This window comes from Erigeron canadensis, chromosome 8 (genome assembly GCF_010389155.1).
Source record: "Erigeron canadensis isolate Cc75 chromosome 8, C_canadensis_v1, whole genome shotgun sequence".
Lineage (NCBI taxonomy): Eukaryota > Viridiplantae > Streptophyta > Magnoliopsida > Asterales > Asteraceae > Erigeron > Erigeron canadensis.
This window is the reverse complement of record NC_057768.1, coordinates 5,180,938-5,202,832: the sequence shown is the minus strand read 5'-3', so window position 1 is coordinate 5,202,832 and position 21,895 is coordinate 5,180,938. Positions and strand designations below refer to the sequence as shown.

The following is a 21,895-nucleotide window of genomic DNA, read 5'->3' as shown; positions in this document are numbered from 1 at the left end:
AAAAGTTAAGATTGAACCTTGATCACTGAATCTTGATGCTTGATTTGAATCCAAAGATTAAAGGTGTTTCAACCGTAATAGCAAAATTGAACAACTTTAGAGAATAACTGAACCAAAGCATAAGGTCACGTTTTATACTTGTTTACTGCTTTCAATATAACCCATCAACAACTTAAAATCGGACCGGTTAGTTTTTGCTCTCCCTTTTATTGAACGGCAAAAGTAAGTCATTAGTTTTTGCTATCTAAGTTGGTGATAAAATGTCAATGACCAGATTCGAACCGAAAACCTACTACTTCTAGAGAGGCAAAACCTCTCATCCCTCTTTTTGACCACTAAACCGGCCAAGAGCTCAATGGCTAACCAGACCAGTTTGTTAGTCAGAATTATGATTTTGATTTAACCGGAAGAAAATGACGCATGATGTATAAAGACTAACCCAAATCCTATTTGGGATGTAGGAAAATCAATAATAAGAAAACAGAAACAGATAGTAGTGGAGTTGTTGGTTTCGAGTACATTAAGTGACATCAGAAATAAGATAATTAATAGTACATTGTTTTTATGAAATTCTAAGAACAATACAAATTCTACATATAGTAACTTGTAAGTAGTGACCGAAAAGCTGATATAGATCAGATGATATATATTTTAGTAAAAGATAATGGTTGGGTCACAGCAACACTCGTCCAGAAGACAGCAGCAACACAGAGCAGCCAGACTGCACCAAAATCAATTCATATATCATCATTTTATGCTAAAGTTTATATATATTTCTGCTTACCTATAAAAAGTTAATAGCTCTATAGTTTATATACGTTTAATGGTTATGATATCTATATCTTTAATATGTACATAAAAACCCATTTAATTAATTCTATAGCAGGTACTCTTTATATCAATTTATTTCATTTTTACAAATTAAGACATCCATAAATCTTATAATTTTAATATTGAGATAAACATATAATTAAATAAATTTTATCTTTATTATTGTAATATTTACCATCAAAAATAATAGAAGAGGAAAATAGTTGTCGTACCAGCCTTCTAGGAAACCGGGTTCTCTTCTGGGGGGTGGCGCGGCATATTGTGGAGGTGCCATCACTGGTGGCCCTTGATAATATCCGCCTGTTTATCAAATAATTAAAATCGTTATACTTTTGGAAAATTGGAAGTTAAGTGAATAACTCTACTAGAAAGATGTAACATGAAATATTAAGTTAGTTAATACCTTGAGCAGGGTAAGGGTAAGCATATTTAGGGTCACTCATGATGTTTAGAGAGTAGATGTGAGTGAAGCTAGAATGATTAAAATGAAGTGGTTGTGATGTTGAATAATAGCTTTGAATATATAGACGAAAAGGTAGATTCGAAGAAAATATGGGTCGCACCGATTTTATGATTGGTAAAGTTGTAAAGTAAAGTAGACACCTTAAAAGGTATTTCCCGATTATTCTTTCTCAATCTCTCTATTGGTTTATAATATGTTATCTATTGCTTTTATTAATTAAATTATTATATGGTGATGAGGTTATTCTTTCAACACACTTGCATGTCAAGCTACGTCTTTTTTAACACTTCGTTGTTAGATTTATGTCCAATAGTAAAGTCTAAGGATAATAAATGGTATTCGGACCACTAACAGAGAATGGAAAGCTCTAGACAGAACTTGATTAGAGAAAGAAGAAAAAAAACATGGAGTTAAGAAAAGAATACTGTGCTTCTAATTTTAGAATATATTCTAAACCAATGTGCATAACGAAGTACCAAAAAAACTAATATTCCCCGGCTAGATAAAAAGTTAGAGAACTACTTAAATAAAGAATTTTGATTCAAATTGTATTGTATTTTTTTTTGTAGTTTTCATAGTTGGCTTAATGAAATTTAGAATTCAGTTTTTTACTTTTTTTATAAGGGAAAAATTACTCCGGCTGACAAAATTTATATCAAACAATAATAAACAATACAATTATAAAATATAAAATACTCTAATAGTATGTTCTTGAGTCACATTTTAAATAAAAAAATTAATAATGAACTAGATGAGAATAGAAGAGATGTGATCTGTTCAAATTATCTCATTATTAATTATTTCATTTCTTTTTTATTATTAAAAAAAAAAAATTCAAAAAAACAACTTGTTTTAAAATTATTTGAATTCTTTTCTTTCTTATCTTAAAAAAATTCAAGAACACTGAGTAATCAAAACTAACTGTATACACATTACATAACATTGTTACGGTAATAATGTCTCAAGGACATATACCACATTTATTACCCTAAACTAATATATATTTAACTGTCATAGATAGATGTTTTGACATGTAAAATTCTTTTCCACATGGAAGGTTCTTCTTGAAGTGAGGTTTTCCCAAAACCCCAAATTATATAAGTAAAAAGAATAATAAAAGTACCAATAAGGGAGCTCCAAAATGTGTAGGGTCAAAGGATAGAGGGAGTGAAGGGGGCGTCCAAAATCGAACGGGGAGAAGTGTTTTTTTGTAAGGAACGCCCATGAGGGCGATATAACAAGGGTTTCTTAGAACGTTTGATGCAGTTTTTGGGCCTTTTTTAGTAAGAAGACATCTCACTCCGCATGGTCTTAAAAGATTAGGGAGGGTTTGTGCCCCTCCCAAAATTAAAAGTTCATAATGTAATATTTGTATTTTGATATTTTTATACTTGTGGTTCTCCTAAGATTATTTTTGACGCCTCTTTGTATAAGGGCGCGTTTGGTTCACAAAATGTCTTTGGAAGGAATGGAATCTTTCGAAGGAATTGGAATCTGAAGGAATGGAATTTGACGGAATGCTTTTGATTTTTTGAGAATTCAAGTAACGGAAGGAATGAAATTCCTTCCTCCATCCCCATGGAGATTCCATCAAATGATGAAATGTTTACAATTCTACAGAATGAGATTCCTCCTTCTTTGAACAACCAAATACACTAAGGAATGAAATTCAATTCCAATTCCATCAGATTCCATCAAATTCTGTGAAACAAACGCGACCTAAGAGTGTACGTTTCTACCTCTTACGCTAACACATCATAAATTTCAGTTTACCAAAACACCCACCTCACTAGAAATCTTTTACCTCTCCATGACTCGAAGTCGAACCATTGTTTAAGCTGAATGAACACAACTTCAAACAAAAAATCATTAGCTGCATATAATAGATATTCTTATATAGTTTAATACACTTTAAATGCCATAACCCTATATATAACGCATTAACGCCATTGGCCTCTGCACATATATCCCCCTATATATTTTTACTTACACGCTTTAATGAGAAAAAAAGAAAGTGCAATGAAAAACTCTGCACCTTACCGTTCCAGCTTAGCTTCTTTTAAAGACTCTCTAGATAATAAATTTACTTACTGTTGTGAAATTCTTTCAAACTCCAATTGTATATATAGTTATTTTGTTTATATATAGGAAAAAAAATAACAACACTACTTACGACTAGCTAATCAAACTTTGTTTTTTTCTTATTTGAAGCTACTATATGTATAGTTATAGAAAGTTAAAACTTAAAAGGTGATAAGTAAATCTGACTTGCCTTCCTTATATAACATGAATAGTAGATAAAACCTTATTTATATATGGAACTTGATAACTAGTTATGTTGCATGTAATGAAGTCAAATTTTTCCTAAATTATTAAAGATTACATTTAATGCTCATTAATTCAACTTGATAATTACCATTTTTATATGAATCATAAATATCTAATTAAATATTTAAAGAAAAATTTGGCTTCATTAAATGCACCATAACTAGTGCCCCAGGGGCATTAGTTAGCAAATCTCTTTATATATTAAGCAGCCCGTTTATAACCATATAACAAAAGTTTTATCTAAAAAGTTAGATCTCATTGAGGAAATATTTTCATATTATTTATTTCATTCATCATAAAATATTATTACGGTAGATATTATGACGTATATATAAAATTATAGTTTCGGAGGACTGGTAACTAGAGGAGTAGTTGGGCTTAAGGGTGTGTTTGGTAGAGGCTTTTTGAGGGATTTTTAGAGGCTGGAGCTTAAGGCTTTTAAAAAAAGTTTCTGTATATAAAATAAAACCCTGTTTGGACAAAAAAAAGTTGGAGATTTTATTTTGAAAAAAAAGCCCCTAATGGGCTTCTAAATGAAAGCTCCTTGAAGCAACGTTAGAAAAAAAAGCCTCATCCCCTATTTAGTAAATTACACCATTGCCCAACAAATCACGTTCACCTCTCCAACGGTTTTTTTGTATTTTTTTTTTTTATTTTCTATAATCAATAGCCTTATCCCTCTTCTTTTAAACATGTCTTTGTTGGCTTCTCCATTTACTCGGTATGTATTATTCGAATTGTTTTTATTCTCCTCCTAATTGATTGTTAACCTTAGTATATTACAGTATATGACATTAATTATCAATGACCTTTACCGTCATTGTTTGGTTCTGATTTCTGAACAATAGTATTAACATTATGCATAACAATTGGCTGATTAACAAAACACTGAATTGCACTAAAATAATTTTTTATACAATAAGAAAAGCATATTGAATCTAAGCAAAGATAAAAAGATATGCATTAGAACTGAAGTAACAATTCAGCCAAATTAACCAGCTTCAGTAGTTAAATTCCAAGTCGAGACAAAGTAATTTTACATGCTAAAGCTTTGTTGAATAATTAGTTTAATCTATGCATATACATATTCTTTACTCATTCTAATTAATATTGTCCTAGATAATCTAATCAATAGCAGTGTTTACCTTTTTTTATTATAAAGAAAAAAAAATTCTATGTCAATTATGTAATTATACAATTTTAGCTATAGCTTGCAGCTTGTTTGCCAAACAGTTTTATACAATTCAAAGCTACAGTTTTACAGCCCCAACTTCTAGCCCCAACTTTATGTTCCAGCCCCAACCCCAGCCCATAATTCCAACCCCAGCCTCTAGCTTCAGCTACTTTTGTCAAACATACCCTAAATGTGTCATCCCAGCAAAGTTATAACTTTTAATTTAATTGCAGAATTGTATATTATTATACGCAACCAAACCCAATTATGACACATGTTTATTGTTAAACATGTCAAATGTAAGTTGTCTAAAAATGGACCAAACCAATAAAGAAAATTGTCCAAAAACTATTTCTAATGCATAAAGATAATTTTATTTAATGAACTTTTGTTGTAACAATAAGCTTAGTGTTTTTAAGTCAAATCTTCATGTTTCAATATGTGTACCTAACTGTCCCCTCTTAAGCTAAGAACTGTGACTCTTTTGGTGACAACACCGAGCTATTGAAACAATGAGGGTATAACTGTATCCAAGCCTAAGTCAATAAATTAAAGGGTTGCACGTTCGGCTAACAAGACTAATACGACATTAATTTGATCTTGATGATTACACACAAAAGATGAAATTTGGAGCGTAGAGTCCATGCTATCACTAATTTAAGACCAAGGTTAAAGAGTTAAATCACGTTAATTGAATCATTTGGTTGAGATTCCTAATTTAATTTTTAGGGGCATTTGAATTTTTCTTTCTCTGTCATGTTAGATTTACATGGAAAATTTCATTCCAAAATAGTTTTTTAAAATTTTTGAATCAAACATGCCTTTAATTTTCAAGATTTCTCTAACAAATTAAGTAGATATTGTTGAAGGTCCCTTGCATTTTACAGGGGTTATGCTACTCTTGGCAAAGATACCCGTACCTAATGGGGAATCCAATACCCGCACTCGATTTAACCGGGTAATCCCTGAGTTGACCGGGATGGGGACAGGTTTGGGGATGTAAATCTAATCCCCGATGCGGATGGGGACAGGGATGGCAAACCGTAAATCCCCGATCCCCATACCCGAACCCGAAAACAATATATATATTTATTAGAATCACTTTAAGTTGTTATCTATATTTTAGAATCAATTTTAAGTTTAAAACTTTTATTTAATACTTTTTATGTGTTATACTTTATTAATCATTTACTTAACATATATATTAGTTTGTACATAGAAAGAAAATGTCGAAATACACATTCTTCTACATATCTTCTATCAAGATAAATTCATGTTTATTCAAAAAAGGTATCCCTGATACCTGACGGGGATCCCCGATATCCTATAGGGACGGGTATGGAGATGTAATTTAATTGCCCGACAGGGATGGAAATGGGGATGGAGATTACAAGTGAAAATCAGATACGGGGATGAGGATTAAGATCCCCGACAATCCCCACCCATTACCATCCCTAAGTCCACAAGGCATGATGGAGTCTATACAATAAGTCATAACTGGATCTGTTGATGGGCCAAATATGATTGAGTTGGGTTGACCTGTAATCTTTTTTGTTATACCATTTTTAACCATTTTTTCGTTTACATTTTTTCTTGCCATTTTATATTCACTTTCTCACTACATTCACCTTTTTTTTTTCCCTTCACCAAGCACTTTTAAATTTAATACTCACTATACCTCACAATACTCATACTATACCAATCAAAATAAAAATCACAAGACAAAACAAACAAAAAAAACTTACCCTTACCCTTTCACTTTAGGTGAATGGTTTCGTCTATCTCCCTTTCATCTATCTTGCACCTTGGTGTTTCACCTGCCTCTAATCTATTCATTTTTTCATCGACTCTTTTTACCAACTCATTTCATTATCCCTTAAGAATGGTTTTATAGTGTAAACATTTTATAATTAAATGAAAACTATGATTAAAAGAATAATAATAGTAATAATAGTCTGAAATTAAAAGTCATTTTAGGGGTTATACACCTAAAATACAGCCTGGACAAAGTTTTAACCAACGCAAACTATGTTGAGCCCTTTCGTAATTAAGTTACTTTTATTCTACCAGCACATTTGACCGGTTACAAGTAAAACATAAACCGCATTCACATATACACCTTTTTACCATTGAAGCTTGGAAACATTACAGGAAGGACATGTCTTCGACGAAAGGTCATGGTCGACGCCCCATGGCTAAAATGTTAGAATAAACATGATTCGATTCGAGTCATAAAACATCCCAGATCGTTCTGTGGAACCTGTAAGAACATAAAGCATAATTGCTATTGATTTCGGGTTCCCATAACAAGATGATTGACTAATAATGGGAAGATAAATTAACATGATACACGAATTAGAGAGGATAGACACACGAAAATTAGGGTATTATGCGTGTTATTAGATTAACCTTAACTTAGGGTTAATGACTCTCTGTATATAAAGAGAGTATTTACACTTTCAACCCCTTTGGTGTTTAATGTGTGCACCATTAATCCTCTTAGTTACAATCATATAATGGGAAACCATACTACGTCTTTAAGAGTAAATAAGCCTATTATATATTTATTAGACATAGAGATTTCAGTTAGTGTCAATTATCATATCAGGAATAATAAATGATCAGTGATGGTCATAGTAACGTGGTTCCAACATAAAAGTTTCCAACGAGAACAGACAAGGGCTTCAACGAAAACAGTTATGACTTTGGAAAGATAATAAGCTTTTCAATTAATTTTTTGGTGTATAATTATAAAGTTATAAATCATATATATAATTATGTATAGATATATGTATGTAGTCAAAAGATAAAATAAGAACCACTATTTTGTCGAGAACCGCGAGAACTAATAACTAATTAATTGATGTAAGGATAACAACGTAATTTTGTAAATACAATTAGATTACTTATTAAATGAAAGATAGAAAAACCTTTTGAATCACTCCTCTTAAATCGCAAAGCAAGTTCAAAAATTTAATCCCTTTTTTATTTCATGGAGTCGAACATTTAAATAATTATATATCAATATTTTAACAAACTTCCATAAATTCTTTAATTAATCACAGCCATAACCGTATTCTAATCATCATCATCATGAATCATAATTAATAATATGCCTTATTTTGTATCAATTTCACCTCACTCATCAATAGCTTAAGGATGTCATATATTTATATATAAACACGATTAAACTAAATGAATCACATAACTAATCTTTATAAATTATGTTTGACCTATCTTTTTATTCATTTTATGGTTAAATCAATTGTGTTTTTAAAAGTGTTTTCTTCATTATTTTAAAAATAAAAATTAACAGTGTTTTTTTCAGTATTTTTTTTAACATAGTAAATATATTTCTAAAGATTTAATTTTATTAGTAAAAACTATAAACACATGTGTACACCGAAATACATAAAACGATCATATCTCAATACAACATACAAAACAATAAACGCATTCACATCGTAATATATGTGTACACTGAAACACATATGTTTTTTATCTTAAAATATATATATTCATACTGTAACACATGTGCACACGAAAACACACACATACACCGAATAACATATGAGCTTTGTTAAAGATAATATATGTGTTCAGTTAATTTATAAAAAATTATATCTTTTTAATTTAATGTTATATTTTTAAAACAAGTTTTAAACATAAATAAAGTGTGTGCCACTCAAATTAAAATATGATTTTCATATTAAAATTTTAATTTAATGTTAATAAATTCTTAATATAAAGTATTAAACATAAATCATATTTTTTTACAATTTGTAAAAACAAAAAATATGACTCTCTTAAAATTTTAAATTGTCATAATATATCAATTATTAATTAATAATAATATCAAAAAGTCGACTACTACTCGTATAACAAAAATCCATGAATTTCGTGCACTATGCTCGTATCTTCTAGGTGGTCGTTTCACCTTTAATGCATGTTCGTATTATGCCTTTTTCCAGTGTTTATTAATTTGTAGATTAATTTTAAATCTCATTAATTACATTAATGTCATCAGAGATATTGACCATTGGTGTATCTAATCTAATGAATTCGATTGGTTCTTGCAGTTTTTGACAAATTTTTATTCCCAAAATAACTCAACTCTATGTATGTATAAATAAGTGTGCTATAAACATATAAAGCTACAATACAAGTAATTTACGGCAAGGACAAAATCTTCGCTATACATTAAATATATCTTTTTTTATTGTTTGAAAACGAGGTACGAAAATGCACGTTCATAAACATTTTCTACCACCATTTCTTTTACATTTTAGATAATTGTTGTCTTTTCTTTTTTTCTTTTCCGTATATAGTGGCCTAATATCACAGTTGTTAAGGTTATAACTTATATGATAGATGATAAATTATTTAAGGTTACCATCACTACAAAAAATATTTTATTTGTTCACACTTTTTAGTTAGTGTAAACAAATTAAAATATTGTCACGCTTTTATGTGTGTAAAAATATATAAAACTAAAAGTGTGTAGTAATTTCTTCACAGTAAAAAGTGTGTAAAATTAAAAGTTCACACTTTTTACTGTGAACTTTCATAATTATTTTATCACACCTCAATTGTCCACACTAACTAAAAAAGTTAGTGTGAACAAATGGGGTGTGACAAAATAATTATGAAAGTTCACACTAAAAAGTATGAACTTTTAATTCTACACACTTTTTAGTGTGAAAAAATTACTACACATTTTTAGTTCCATATATTTTTACACACATAAAAGCGTGACAAAATTTAATTTATTCACATTAATTAAAAAGTGTGAACAAATACAATATGCATGCATATATAATGCATCAAACATATCAAAAGATGATTCTTAGACATATGGTCATTGTCCGATTAACATGGCCTGGCCACTTTCTAAAGTTTATGCACATTAGCAAACATCTAGGCTATTACATGCTTTCTAGCCTAAATGTTGGCTAATCTTCTACTTATTAACTCTGCTTTCTAGGCTATTGGGGACACATTTAGGTATGGTGCTCGCACTTTGTTTAAAGATGTTTTAGCTGGTACGGATAATGCTCATTGCACTAAAAGGAATTCATAAATCACTATAAATAATGTTTCATTTATCCACACTTTTAGTTAGTGTGAATAAATTAAAAATTTTGTCACGCTTTTATGTTCGTAAAATTATATAGAATTAAAAGTGCGTAGAAATTTATTTACACTAAAAAGTGTGTAGAACTGAAACTTCACACTTTTTAGTGTGGATTTTCATAATTATTTTGTAACACCTCATTTGCCCACGCAAACTTTTTAGTTACCGTGGACAAATGAGGTGTTACAAAATAATTGTAAAAATCCACACTAAAAAGTGTGAACTTTTAATTCTACACACTTTTTAGTGTTAGAGAAATTTCTACACACTTTTATTTCTATATAATTTTACACACATAAAAACGTGATAAATTTTTTTAATTTGTTCATACTTTGGAGTGAATATTGTATATTTATTATTGTGATGGAAACCATTCTAACCTATGTTGGTTATTTTTTCTATTAAAGACAAAAGGCTCTATGGTATTACCTTTTCATATATATGTGTATGTATATACAATTTTAACTCAAAAGAAAACCAAATCATAAATAAGAAAACTTGTATCTTCAGGTTAGAGAGCATTTGGTTACACCATCCGAATATACACTCAAGAGTCGAGAACTCAAAGCCTCACCTCCTTCCAAATATTAATCCATCAATTATACTTTGTAAAGTATACTCCGTATAGCCTTTTTTGTATGCGCTACATAGAGTGATGTGTATTGAGTCACGAGGTAGTAGGGTACGACCAACCTGACAAAGTCTATGGACCCAGGTCCATCGTTTTCGGTGCATAAATACATAAACACCTGTGGGTCAAACAACCCAGGCCCCATCTCACAATAATATTTAGATTTCCTTTCAACACATATATTTCCAAGAAACCCGGCCCAATCTCATTATTAACCTTATAATTACATTCCTCACATTCAATTCCACTATAAAAACCAACAAAAAAAAATCTATGCATTTAAATCTATAAAACTAGCTAGATGGAGAATCACAATAGTCAAGGACAAGGTCTTCTTGAAGATCTTTTGACTCCAATCACAAATACTTGGACGACATTTTGTAATAATCAAGATTCTACTTTATTCCCTAGTGTTTTTGACAACAATTTTAATGAAGAAGAAGATTCATTTCTAGCTTCTAATTCTTCATTCTTACAACTCATTTCATCTTCTTTGCAACCCACTTTTCCAAATTATGACATTTCGAGTTATTCGTCATATGAACAACAAGTCTTTGATTATGAATATGATGATAAACCAATACCAATGGTTGGATTTCCAACAATGTTGGAACAAGAGGATGACAAGAATCATGAAAAACATGATCAAGTGGTTGTTTCTGATAATTATCAAGTCCAAGATGTTTTTAGTATTGGACAAAAGGAAAGTAAATCTAAGAAGGTTGATGGGCAGCCCTCGAAGAATTTAATGGCAGAAAGAAGGCGAAGGAAGCGGTTAAATGATCGCCTTTCGATGCTTAGATCAATTGTTCCAAGAATAAGCAAGGTATTATGATTTAATTTTGTTGTTATGATCGTAAGTTATACTGGTTTCGTCCCAAAATTATTGTCTACTAAACAAAGCATAATTTTATAAATTACTTGCTATGATTTTTATTAACTTTTTGCTATTTAAAATAAAAATAAAAAAGATGGATAGGACATCAATACTTGGGGATACAATAGAGTATATGAAAGAGCTACAAGAAAAGATCCGCAATCTAAAAGCACAAGATTTGGAGTTGGTTTCAAATAGCTTGAATTGGATGGTAAACAATAATAAAGACTTAAAAATGAATGAAGCACAAGCAAGAAATATAGCAAAGGTGTTATTTCTCGTCTAACTCTTTGAATCTATAAAAACACACTAATCTACATTATATAAATGGACACATTTAAATTTTATGAATCTCTTTGATCTAGTTTGAAGTGGAGAGGAGAAACGTCGATACTCGGATTCAGATAAGCTGCTCTACGAAACCCGGGTTGCTATTATCAACAATGAACACAATTGAAACACTAGGACTAGACATTCAACAATGTGTCATTAGTTCTTTTGGTGATTTTAACCTTCAAGCTTCTTGTTCTGAGGTACATATATTCTATTTTATATTTTTGTTCAAGTTTGTTCATTATTTGTATTGATGCGCATTATATAATTTTTCAATTTTAGGCATTGGAAAATCGAGTGATGATGAGTTCCGACGAGATTAAACAAATCTTATTCAGAAATGCAGGTTATGGAGGAAAAGGCCTCTAAATAATATCTAAATTATTAGGTAAGTTGTTTAGGAGAATTTGCTAATTAATTTTCAATCTTTCTTTGAACGCTCAATGTTAGTCATTTATGGTTAGTTTTTTTGCGTTAGTAATTAAACGTTAATATTCTGATTTAAACTTGAGGGAATTTGATAATTAGTTTGAATTGTTTTGCATAATCCAAGTGGTTTATTATGTTACGGAATATTTGATTATGCGAACTACCTAGCTAGTCTAGATTCTTAAATTTCTTAATAGAATAAGACAATTGTTCCACTTTTTAATGAAAAAAAGGGAAGGTACAAAAGATGCAAATTTCAACACAAAGAATTGAACTTGTAATTTACAAGGCACTCAAGAATGTTTTGTGGGCCCTACCCATGAAAAAAAGAATGTTGTCAGATTGTTTATTAATTTTTTATATTTTGATGTGCTGGATATATGGCAGAAATTACTCAACATATGTATCAACTCGTACATATATGACAAGAAATTGTATAGGCTATATCAAAATGACTCCTCTGTCCAAGATATAGTGTCATAATAATATATTAGTCGACAGGCAACAGATTTTTATAAGGCTACATCAAATTCAATACAATGAACATGTTAATTAGAACTTCAAGTCATATTGATCATTTTATGTTGCTTTAAATAAACATATGGAGTAATACACACACAAAGTTTGTATAAATTCACGTATATAAGTCTTAGACTATTTTGTGTGGTTTTTTCTCACATATATTAATGACTTATTATTGAGTTACTGTTCTAAATAAATTTTCACCCCGCACTTTTGTTCTGGTTATTTTGCATTGAACTGCTTAGAAATATATGCAAAAAAGCTTTATTCAGCCATTATAAAAAAAAAGGACTCTAGACCGTTAGATGACACCTTCCAACGACGGAACACATTTTCTTCTCATAAGAGAAAAGATTAGATGACTTAACATCAACAAACTAAAGCCCATAAGATATGGGCTAATGAAAACAATCGTGTAAAGCTAAGGCCCATTGCTATATTGTTATGATTTATGGGTCAATTATTTTTAGTCAACGTGTCACAAGTCATAACTCCTTTCACATACGAAGAATGAGTTTCTCGCTTATATAATGCAGCGTCGAACAAACACATCAAATTATCCACTTTGGCTATACCCTTATTATGCCTCATCTTCTTGCTTAGAAACTTAAATACATTAGTTTAGCGTGATTCATTAAATCTATGTGAAATGTTCATTTGAAAACTAAGGGGCGTTTGGTACGATGGAATCATAGAGAATAGAAATGTAATAGAGAATAAAAATAATGGGAAAGAGAATGAGTATATGGAAAGAGAATATATTCAGTTGTTTGGTAGTAACAGAGAATGAACATAAAGGAAATACAAAAAAAATAAACAAAATTAATTAAAAAAATATCAAAAAAATTTAAAAAACTTAATAATTTTATACTTTAAGAAATATATATAAATAAGACATAAACTCCATCAACAATAAAAATAAAAAAATAAAACCATTTTCATTCTCACCATTCTCTCAAATTTATAGAAAATTGAGAGAATATAAACCATTCTCACTTCTCTCTTTCCCTTTCCATTCTCTAGTGCAACCAAACTAGAGAAGTGATTTTCATTCCCTTTCTCCCCCTTCCATTCTACTCTACTAAACACCCCCTAAATTTCTGTGTAAACTTGAAAACTGATTAAAACACATTGTGATCCGAATCTAACACAATGTGGTTTAATTGTGTTTTCTAAAAACACTATTGTATTTTTATTGTGTAATCTAAAAACACATTGTGTTAATTAAGTTTTAAATCACAGTGTATTTTTGATAGCGTGTGAAAATCATAAAATTGTTCAAATACACTATGATATAAACTTAACACAATGTTTTTTCTAAAAAAAATTATAATTTAAAAACACATTTTGTTAAATTCAGATCACAGTATGTTTTGACCAATTTTTTAGTTTTCATACAAATTTGATTTTTTAAATGATCATAACCTATCATCTATTCTATAATTTCGTGCACCAAGTGTTTGTTTTATAGCATGTAGAAAAAAAAAACACACATATATATATATAGGTTTTAGGTAAAATAAAACAAGTATTAATGTAAAACAAATAAAACAATAGGTTTTTCTATAGTGATAATCACCGTGCATCAAATAAATCATAGTACATCAATTGTTTCGTGAAACTTCGTGCATCAATTTAACCATGATCTAAGGGTTAAGATCTTATCCTATTTGTTTTACTTTAATACTTGTTTTACAATACCCAACCCCTATATATATATATATCTTAAAATAAAACGCTAAGAGTATAAAATAACAAATTAAATACATTCACCTTTTTACGTGGGCAACAAAGTGACCAAGTAAGCTTTGGAATATATACAATAAAATGAAATATGAGGTCGTTAGTTTAGTGGGTTTAGTAGACTAATTAAATATAACCACATATATATCCTAACTAACTTTCAAACATCGACCATACATTTTTAATGTGGGTGCTCAAAGATATAAAGTGTACCATTTTTTCTTCCTAAAAACACAAATAACGTAATACATAAGAAGGAATTAAGAATACAATCAATTCCATTGACGTTGATAATATAGTGTAAAATCAACCTTAAAATGTTTTGATTAGTTTATTTACACAATCCTTTTTCGTGGATTTGTTTCGATTCATTACCATGATTGACCATTTGATTCCAAAAGTCGTTGATCCCGGTCTTAAGCATTTGTGATTCAAGTTGTCGAGTATATGCATGTTATGGTATATATATTAGCTATGCGCAGTGTTTGAAAAGATGAGGATGAAGATGAAGTCTAAGGAAAAAAAAAGGCAACAAAACAAACTAAAGTAAACATGCAAAGACTTCCATTATATGATTATATCATTATATCCGTAAAGACGGATCCACCATGGGGGCAGCGGGGTCAGCTGCCCCAATTTTTTAAAATTTAAATGGTATATGTGTAATTTTTTTTCTATAAAACATAAAAAATAATAGGAAATACATACAAATATCTTCATTGCCGTAAGTTTGTTCTTGGAAGTCATTGGTCATCAAAACATTAATTTTGATATAGATTTTTCCATCGATAGAATAAAAAACTTGAGTTGTTTTAATTTTTAATAATCATAATAGTAGGTAGAAAATATATATGTGTATATATATATACAAGCTAATTACTTCATAAAAAATTATATTTTTCGGTTTCTCGCATTATGATTGAAGAAGTTTTAATTTAATAACACCTTGTCTGGCACGCATAATCTTTATTTATTAAATATAACTTGTAGTTTTTAAATATGAGTATTACACCCGGTGTGAGGAAAGAAATTCTTTTAAGGGTCCATTTTCTATTCCGAGCTAGGGTCTAATTCTTTTACATTTTTAGATAAATCCTATTAAGTATGACAAACAACTTTTAAAATTGTCCCCTCGCGAAAAAAGTTCTGGTTCTGTCTCTGATTTATATGCGTGATTGAAAACTACAATCAAGTTACATGCCAAGACTCCAGAATTATACCCATGGAATGAATACGTACAAGTTACATAATATATACACCCCTTATGTTCTAATCTATTTACACTACAAAATGTGACTCTTAACATATTTTATACCATTAGCTTGAAGTACGTAGTTGCAACTAATGCTTACCATTTCGGGTATGAAAAGAATACTTCTGGTTTCTTCTAATTGTAACTTTGTCATTAAAGGATAAAAAAACAGTTAGTAACTAACACCATTTGAGCTTTGTTTTCCTGTTAAATGAATTTTTCCCGTCTTGACATACAAATAGATAAAAATAAACAATTTTCTGTGAGTAACTGGACTTGTTAATGGTTCGTTAATGACTTAAATCAATGACCAAATCTTTATCAGCAAATCCATTTCTCAACATAGATTACTAACCCATACATCGTAATTATATCGTATATTAGGTTGTATATTAAACTAATTAATATACAACCTGATATAAGATATGATTAATTAAAGAAAGTAAACTTCTTTCGTAGCAAGACTCCACTTAGCAAAGTCATGGCTCATAAACCACATAATTCATTAAAAAATTGAAAACATACATTTCCAATCATTCATACCTAATTTTCTTTTAATCCTTCAAGGATTCCAACTAACTGTATGACGACATTTTTTAATAAGTAGAGTAGAATTAGGATTCAGGTTTTAACAAGAAATTACTCTTGAATTCAGGTTGTAACAAGAAAATACTTCTTTGGAATATTGGCTTTTAACAAGGAAAACTTTTTTTCTTTTCAAATATCAACTTCCATGTGACATTATATAAAAGAATTAAGATAAAATATTTTGGCATATTCTTTTCTTTCTCTTACTTTAAAATTAACTTGAATCACTAATGGACTGCTAGAATACCATCATACCGCTAGTGATATCATCGATCATATTCTAACACCAAGTCACGAATTGATCAATAGGAGATTCTATTTAGAAAAGATAAGGTTTCATGTGACATTATCGAACGTAAGATAAGAATTCTTACAAAAACTGTACTCGAAAAATAATATCACATGATAGATTATTATTATTATTCCTTATAAAAGGATAAAGATCTTGTGCTTTGAAAATATAACGTCTATTATCCACAAATATTATGAAAGTACAAAAAAAAAATTGAAAACTGGCCGATCAAGATTGACCTTACATGGTACACAAAATCAACTAACAAGCAATTATTTAAGGGAATGGAATTTCGTCAAGTTGTTTTCAACTTGATTGATAAAGTAGAAAATATCTTCATCATTGGCTTGAATCAAGATTCAATATTAAAAAATCATCTTTCTTCAATCTTAATCTTGATTTCAATCTAAGGGTCAAGATTTCATGTTAGTCAATTGAGGGAATCCCTCCCATTATCTCCTATGTTCTTTTATGATATGACATACATTTTGTTATCAAACAATTGATCGAGATTATATTTTCTGAGAGATAATTTTTTTTTAATCTAATCAATTTATATAAACTGTTTGGCAGATAATGACATATAAAATTTCATTACACAGAGTCCAGAACTTAAAAATATTTTATCGAACACACATTGGTTATTTAACGACAGACGAGTGGGACAATTGGACAATAATTAAGATCAGGTTTGCGGTTTACCCATTTTAATTTTGCAATCATAAAGTTGTGAATTAGTATGTTACCTATTTTGTTACAAACAGACCAAAAATTGCGAGCTAAAGTTGAGGTTTAGTTGGTTAACTAGCATGTTACAATTTTAGTATATTTTTTTAAAAAAAAGTTATCTGATTTCCACTTAGACTAGACGGAATGGACCAAAAAGGGCCCGACTCTCGCCCTCTCTCGCCCGACCTCGCCCCCCACACCACCCCCGTCCATCGACCTCTCTCTCGCCCGTCTTCTCCCTCTCGCCCTCTCTTCGTTTGACCGGCGCGTTGACCGAGGTGCATTAATGCCTACCGGCTAGTTTTTGACCAACATTAAAAAAAAAAAAAAATTTCCCCCTTTTTTTTTAAAACAAATCCTTTCCTTCCATTTCCCTTTTACATTTCACACACACAAATACCTTTTTTCTTCCTTTTTTTACTTTCATCTTCTTCATCTTAAACCAAAAATGTTTCCAAACAACAACTTCAACAACAACCCTTTTACCCCGAGTAATCGTAGTCAACGTCCGAATAACCCAAATCAACAACCCGATATGTTAAACGACTTTAATTTACTCAATAACCCACAACTTTTCCAATTGATTCAACATATGTCTACTAATCAACAAATGGGTATGGGTACGGGTATGGGTTCGCTTATGGGTAGTGGTCCGGGTATGGGTATGGGTATGGGTCCGGATATGGGTATGGGTGGTTCGAGCCAACATGAAACTTTTGGTGGGTTTTCTAGCCAACAAAACACTCCCGGTTCATTTTTTGATCGTCAAAGGCTAGTTGAGACTCCACCACTAGATTCTCAAGATGATGATGTTGTTCAAAAGACACAACCACCCCCTCAACCATCAAAACCAAGGCGGCATAGGAAAAAAGTGGCCGGCGAAGACGAACCACGACCAAGAAATGTCATACAAACGTGGTTACCGTCGGAAGAAATGAATCTAGCTACGGCTTGGCTATCGGTGACCGAAGACCCGGAATGTAGTATTTTTCTTTTTACGCATACTATTTTTTTTATATATATAAATATGCCCATTTTTTAAAAAAAAAAAAATTGTTTCGGTTTTTTTTTTTTAAATTTGTTTCGTTTTTTTTTTTAATCTGTTTCATTTTTTTTTATAAAATAAAAAACTGTTTTAGTTTTATTTTTAAATGTATTTCGGAATTTTTTAAAAAGAAAAACAGTTTTTATTTTTTATTTTTTTAAAAAACAGCCGACTTTTTTTTAAAAAAACAAACAGATTTTTATTATTTTTTTTTTTAAAAAAAGCCGAGTTTTTTTATTATATAAAACAGTTTTTTATTTTTAAAAAAACAGTTTTTAAAAAAAAAAACATACGAGTATTTTAATTAAAAAAACAGTTTTTTATTTTTAAAAAAACAGTTTTTTTTATTTGAAATATTATTTGTGTTTTGTTTTTTGTTGTAGCAAATTATAAAAAAAAGGGGTATTTTGGTCACGAATAACCGAAGCTTTGGCGACATTAGAAGAAAAGCCGATAGATTACCGTGACCCCGAAGTTGTGAGTACAAAATGGAGGAAGATACGTCCAATTATTCAAAACTTCAACCAAATCTATACTTGAATCGGTCATGCAAGTGGGGAAAACGATTTAGATCGTGTTAGAAAGGCCAACGAAGAGTATGAAGGAACTTATCGCAAGGCTTTTCCGTATTCATCAATTTGGGGCAAAATTCGGTAAATATATGTATATATATATGTACATTTCATTTTATTATGTTTTATTATGTCTAATATATATATGTACATTTCATTTTATTATGTTTAATTATGTCTAATCTATATATATACATATATTACTTTTTATTATGTGTAATTATGTCTAATCTATATATGTACATATATTACTTTTTATTATGTGTAATTATGTCTAATCTATATATGTACATATATTACTTTTTATTATGTTTAATTATGTGTTATATATATTTATATAGGTACAGTTCGAAGTTTTATCTCGTGGACAAAAACGCTGTGAGGACCAATCTCGGTGAACCCACGGCCAAAAGGTCGAAGAATTCATCATCCACCGACCCAGTGGCTAGTCAAGGGTCGGATGCTAGGGTCAACTTTGACCTTAACTCGTTTGAAGAGTTGGGTGATAATGATAATGAGCCGGGGCTTCAAGAACGGCCCATTGGTAGGGACGCATCAAAGAAAGCGTCGAGAGGGGAAGCCGGGTCGAGCTCGGGAGGCAAGGGGAAAGGAAAGGGTAAGTATATGAAGACGTTTGAAGGAATTGCGAAAAAGTTGGATAAGTTGTTTGATATGAGCTCGAAGAAAATTGAGTTGAAGGAAAAGAAAGTTAAGATCATGGAAGAAGACCGCGATTGAAAGTTGTTGGGTACCGACTATTCCCACCTTGAAGAGCCAGACCGAAGCATCATGGAACGCAAAAAACAAGCGCTTCGTGAAAAATATTTGTCTTGATTAGTTTTTATATTTAATAACTTTGTTATTTTTATGAACTTTTTTATTTTTCGAACTTTGTTATTTTTCGAACTTTGTTATTTTAAGAACTTTGTTATTTTTATAATTAACTAGTAGTAATTTTAATTATGTTTAATAAATTTGTTTATGTTTAAAATATATATGTATTTCCTTTTTATTATAACAAAGTTTACAAAAAAATCAAAAATAAAATTAAATCAATCATTACCACATGTCACATGGCACAAGTCGCCCACCTCTTAAAAACCTACCAATTTTCACCTTTTTTGAGGGGCAACTCTTTTTATCCCACATGCCACATGGCACAAGTCGTCCCCTCCTTCCCCCGACACCACTCCTCTTAGTCTTAATAGATACCAACATTATTTATAGATTCAGTTATTTAATATACTCAACTTAATGACTTAAGAAAAAGGCCCTCAAACTTCATTTTCTTAACAAACAGACGCGCCTAAGCTACAAGGGTTGCACAAAACATCAAAAGACGAATAAGTTTTCACTTTTGTGTATTTCGGAACAATTTATGTACAATTGAGAACGGAGATGAGAAGAACTTTAATGTATCAATTTATATACATGGGAACAACTATATATGGCGGTTTCAATGATGGCTTCTCAACTTGTTCTATGGTGATCTTGTGTTCTCGTGGCGGTTCACAAGGACACGGCATTGCTATGAATTTTGCAACACGATCTCCCGGCATTATAACTGTCAAGCTTTGTTTCTCTATTTGCTTCTTTTCCTGTTCATTAAAAAATGTCGTCCGTATCAAAAACATGTTACATCTTATTCGGAATAAAAGTTTTATCTATTTGAGCCAAATTTGAAATCATATAATAAGTAAGTTAAATTAAATACCGGGGATTTTGGATTTGGTTTGGAAAGTAAGTCATCTGAATTAGGATGAGACGAGGATCCGCGAAGATGTCTAAGCTTGTCCCAATGATAACAACAAGAGAAAAAACCGCTGAGGCTGAATATGATGATCAAGAGTAAGGCGGTACCGAGAGGAAATCCTAAAGTGGGCCGAGACGAATCAGAATGATGTTGCGATGGTGGTTCGTAGTAGGGAGGACTCTCTACAAACCTCAATACAACTTCCATAATGTTATACTAAAATGAGAAAAATGGTAACAAGAAAAGTGGTAATAATTAAATAATTTTGTAACTAGCTAGCGTATAGCTTAGTACCATATATATATGTGTATGTATGTTGTTAACTTGTTACATATGTTTGTTGTGATTGAAAACAAAATAAGATTGATCGATGTGGATATAGTGGGAATTGAAGGGAATTGGGGGCGAATTTATAAAAGAATGGAAAGGAATGGATGGTGTTAGTGGGGGCATGCGTGTAAAGGGGGGCCGCAGTTTGTCTTGTTGAGGGGAATGGTACGTACGGAGTGAGGAAGGGTTAATGGTAGTGGAGGTAGGTTTATCTTATTTTATTTTATATTGATGGACTATCATATTTTTTAATGGAAAATGATTTATCTATCTTTAACAAATTAGCATAATAATCCTTTTAATAGTTTTACATAGTGACATATAAATATTATTAATTTTCTTTCCTAAACTCACTCCCTAATTTTTCCACATGTGTTCATCTAAAAATTATGAGGATTTTTAAACTATTATATTATGAAGATTAATCACTTCTCTTCTTTAATAGAGATTTTCTAAAATTTGTATACTTTACTACTAATGTTAAATACTTTTTACTAAATTTTGACATTTGATTTTAATTAAAAAGTCGAAATATTCAACTTTTACTAATAAAATTGTCTTGAACTTTAAATGATCTCAATATTAAAAATCATATTCTTACACTTAAGCAAAATTAAGAAAATTACACAAATTAAAGCATCGTGTAACAAACATATCTAATATTCATACTCCTATATGTAACTTTTATATTCATAATGTCGTATATGTATCAAAAATGTTATTTATATGTGATATTAGACCTCTCTTAATACTTTCATGACTTTCATTAGTTTATGTTTGTATAGCCAATCCGGTAACCTAAAACGGGGAAATGGGGTGAATGTGGTTGTTATTTGGCGGTTCCCTTCCGGTAAGACAAAGCCTCTTGT

The 21,895-nt window shown here is 30.4% G+C and overlaps 2 protein-coding genes and 1 long non-coding RNA gene across 3 annotated transcripts; 1 reads left to right on the top strand and 2 right to left on the bottom strand.

Annotated features, from left to right (window-relative positions):
• Nucleotides 1-491: 491 nt before the first annotated feature.
• On the bottom strand, nt 492-1,342 carry LOC122580123. The gene is made up of 3 exons (XR_006320746.1): nt 1,235-1,342; nt 1,044-1,131; nt 492-721 (listed from the first exon to the last, which is right to left on the bottom strand). It is a non-coding gene; the product is annotated as an uncharacterized LOC122580123 (long non-coding RNA).
• A 9,137-nt stretch (nt 1,343-10,479) lies between these two features.
• LOC122579795 (transcription factor bHLH93-like) lies at nt 10,480-12,318 on the top strand. Its single transcript, XM_043752030.1, has 4 exons — nt 10,480-11,387; nt 11,533-11,706; nt 11,804-11,971; nt 12,054-12,318. Exons 1-4 carry the CDS (start codon nt 10,863-10,865, stop codon nt 12,138-12,140), a joined length of 954 nt encoding a protein of 317 aa, XP_043607965.1. The 5' UTR covers nt 10,480-10,862; the 3' UTR covers nt 12,141-12,318.
• Nucleotides 12,319-20,219: 7,901 nt separating this feature from the next.
• Nucleotides 20,220-21,053, bottom strand: LOC122580488 (uncharacterized protein At5g65660-like). The gene is made up of 2 exons (XM_043752763.1): nt 20,658-21,053; nt 20,220-20,541 (listed from the first exon to the last, which is right to left on the bottom strand). The coding sequence occupies exons 1-2, from the start codon at nt 20,901-20,903 to the stop codon at nt 20,362-20,364; spliced, it is 426 nt and encodes a 141-aa protein (XP_043608698.1). The 5' UTR covers nt 20,904-21,053; the 3' UTR covers nt 20,220-20,361.
• Nucleotides 21,054-21,895: the final 842 nt, after the last annotated feature.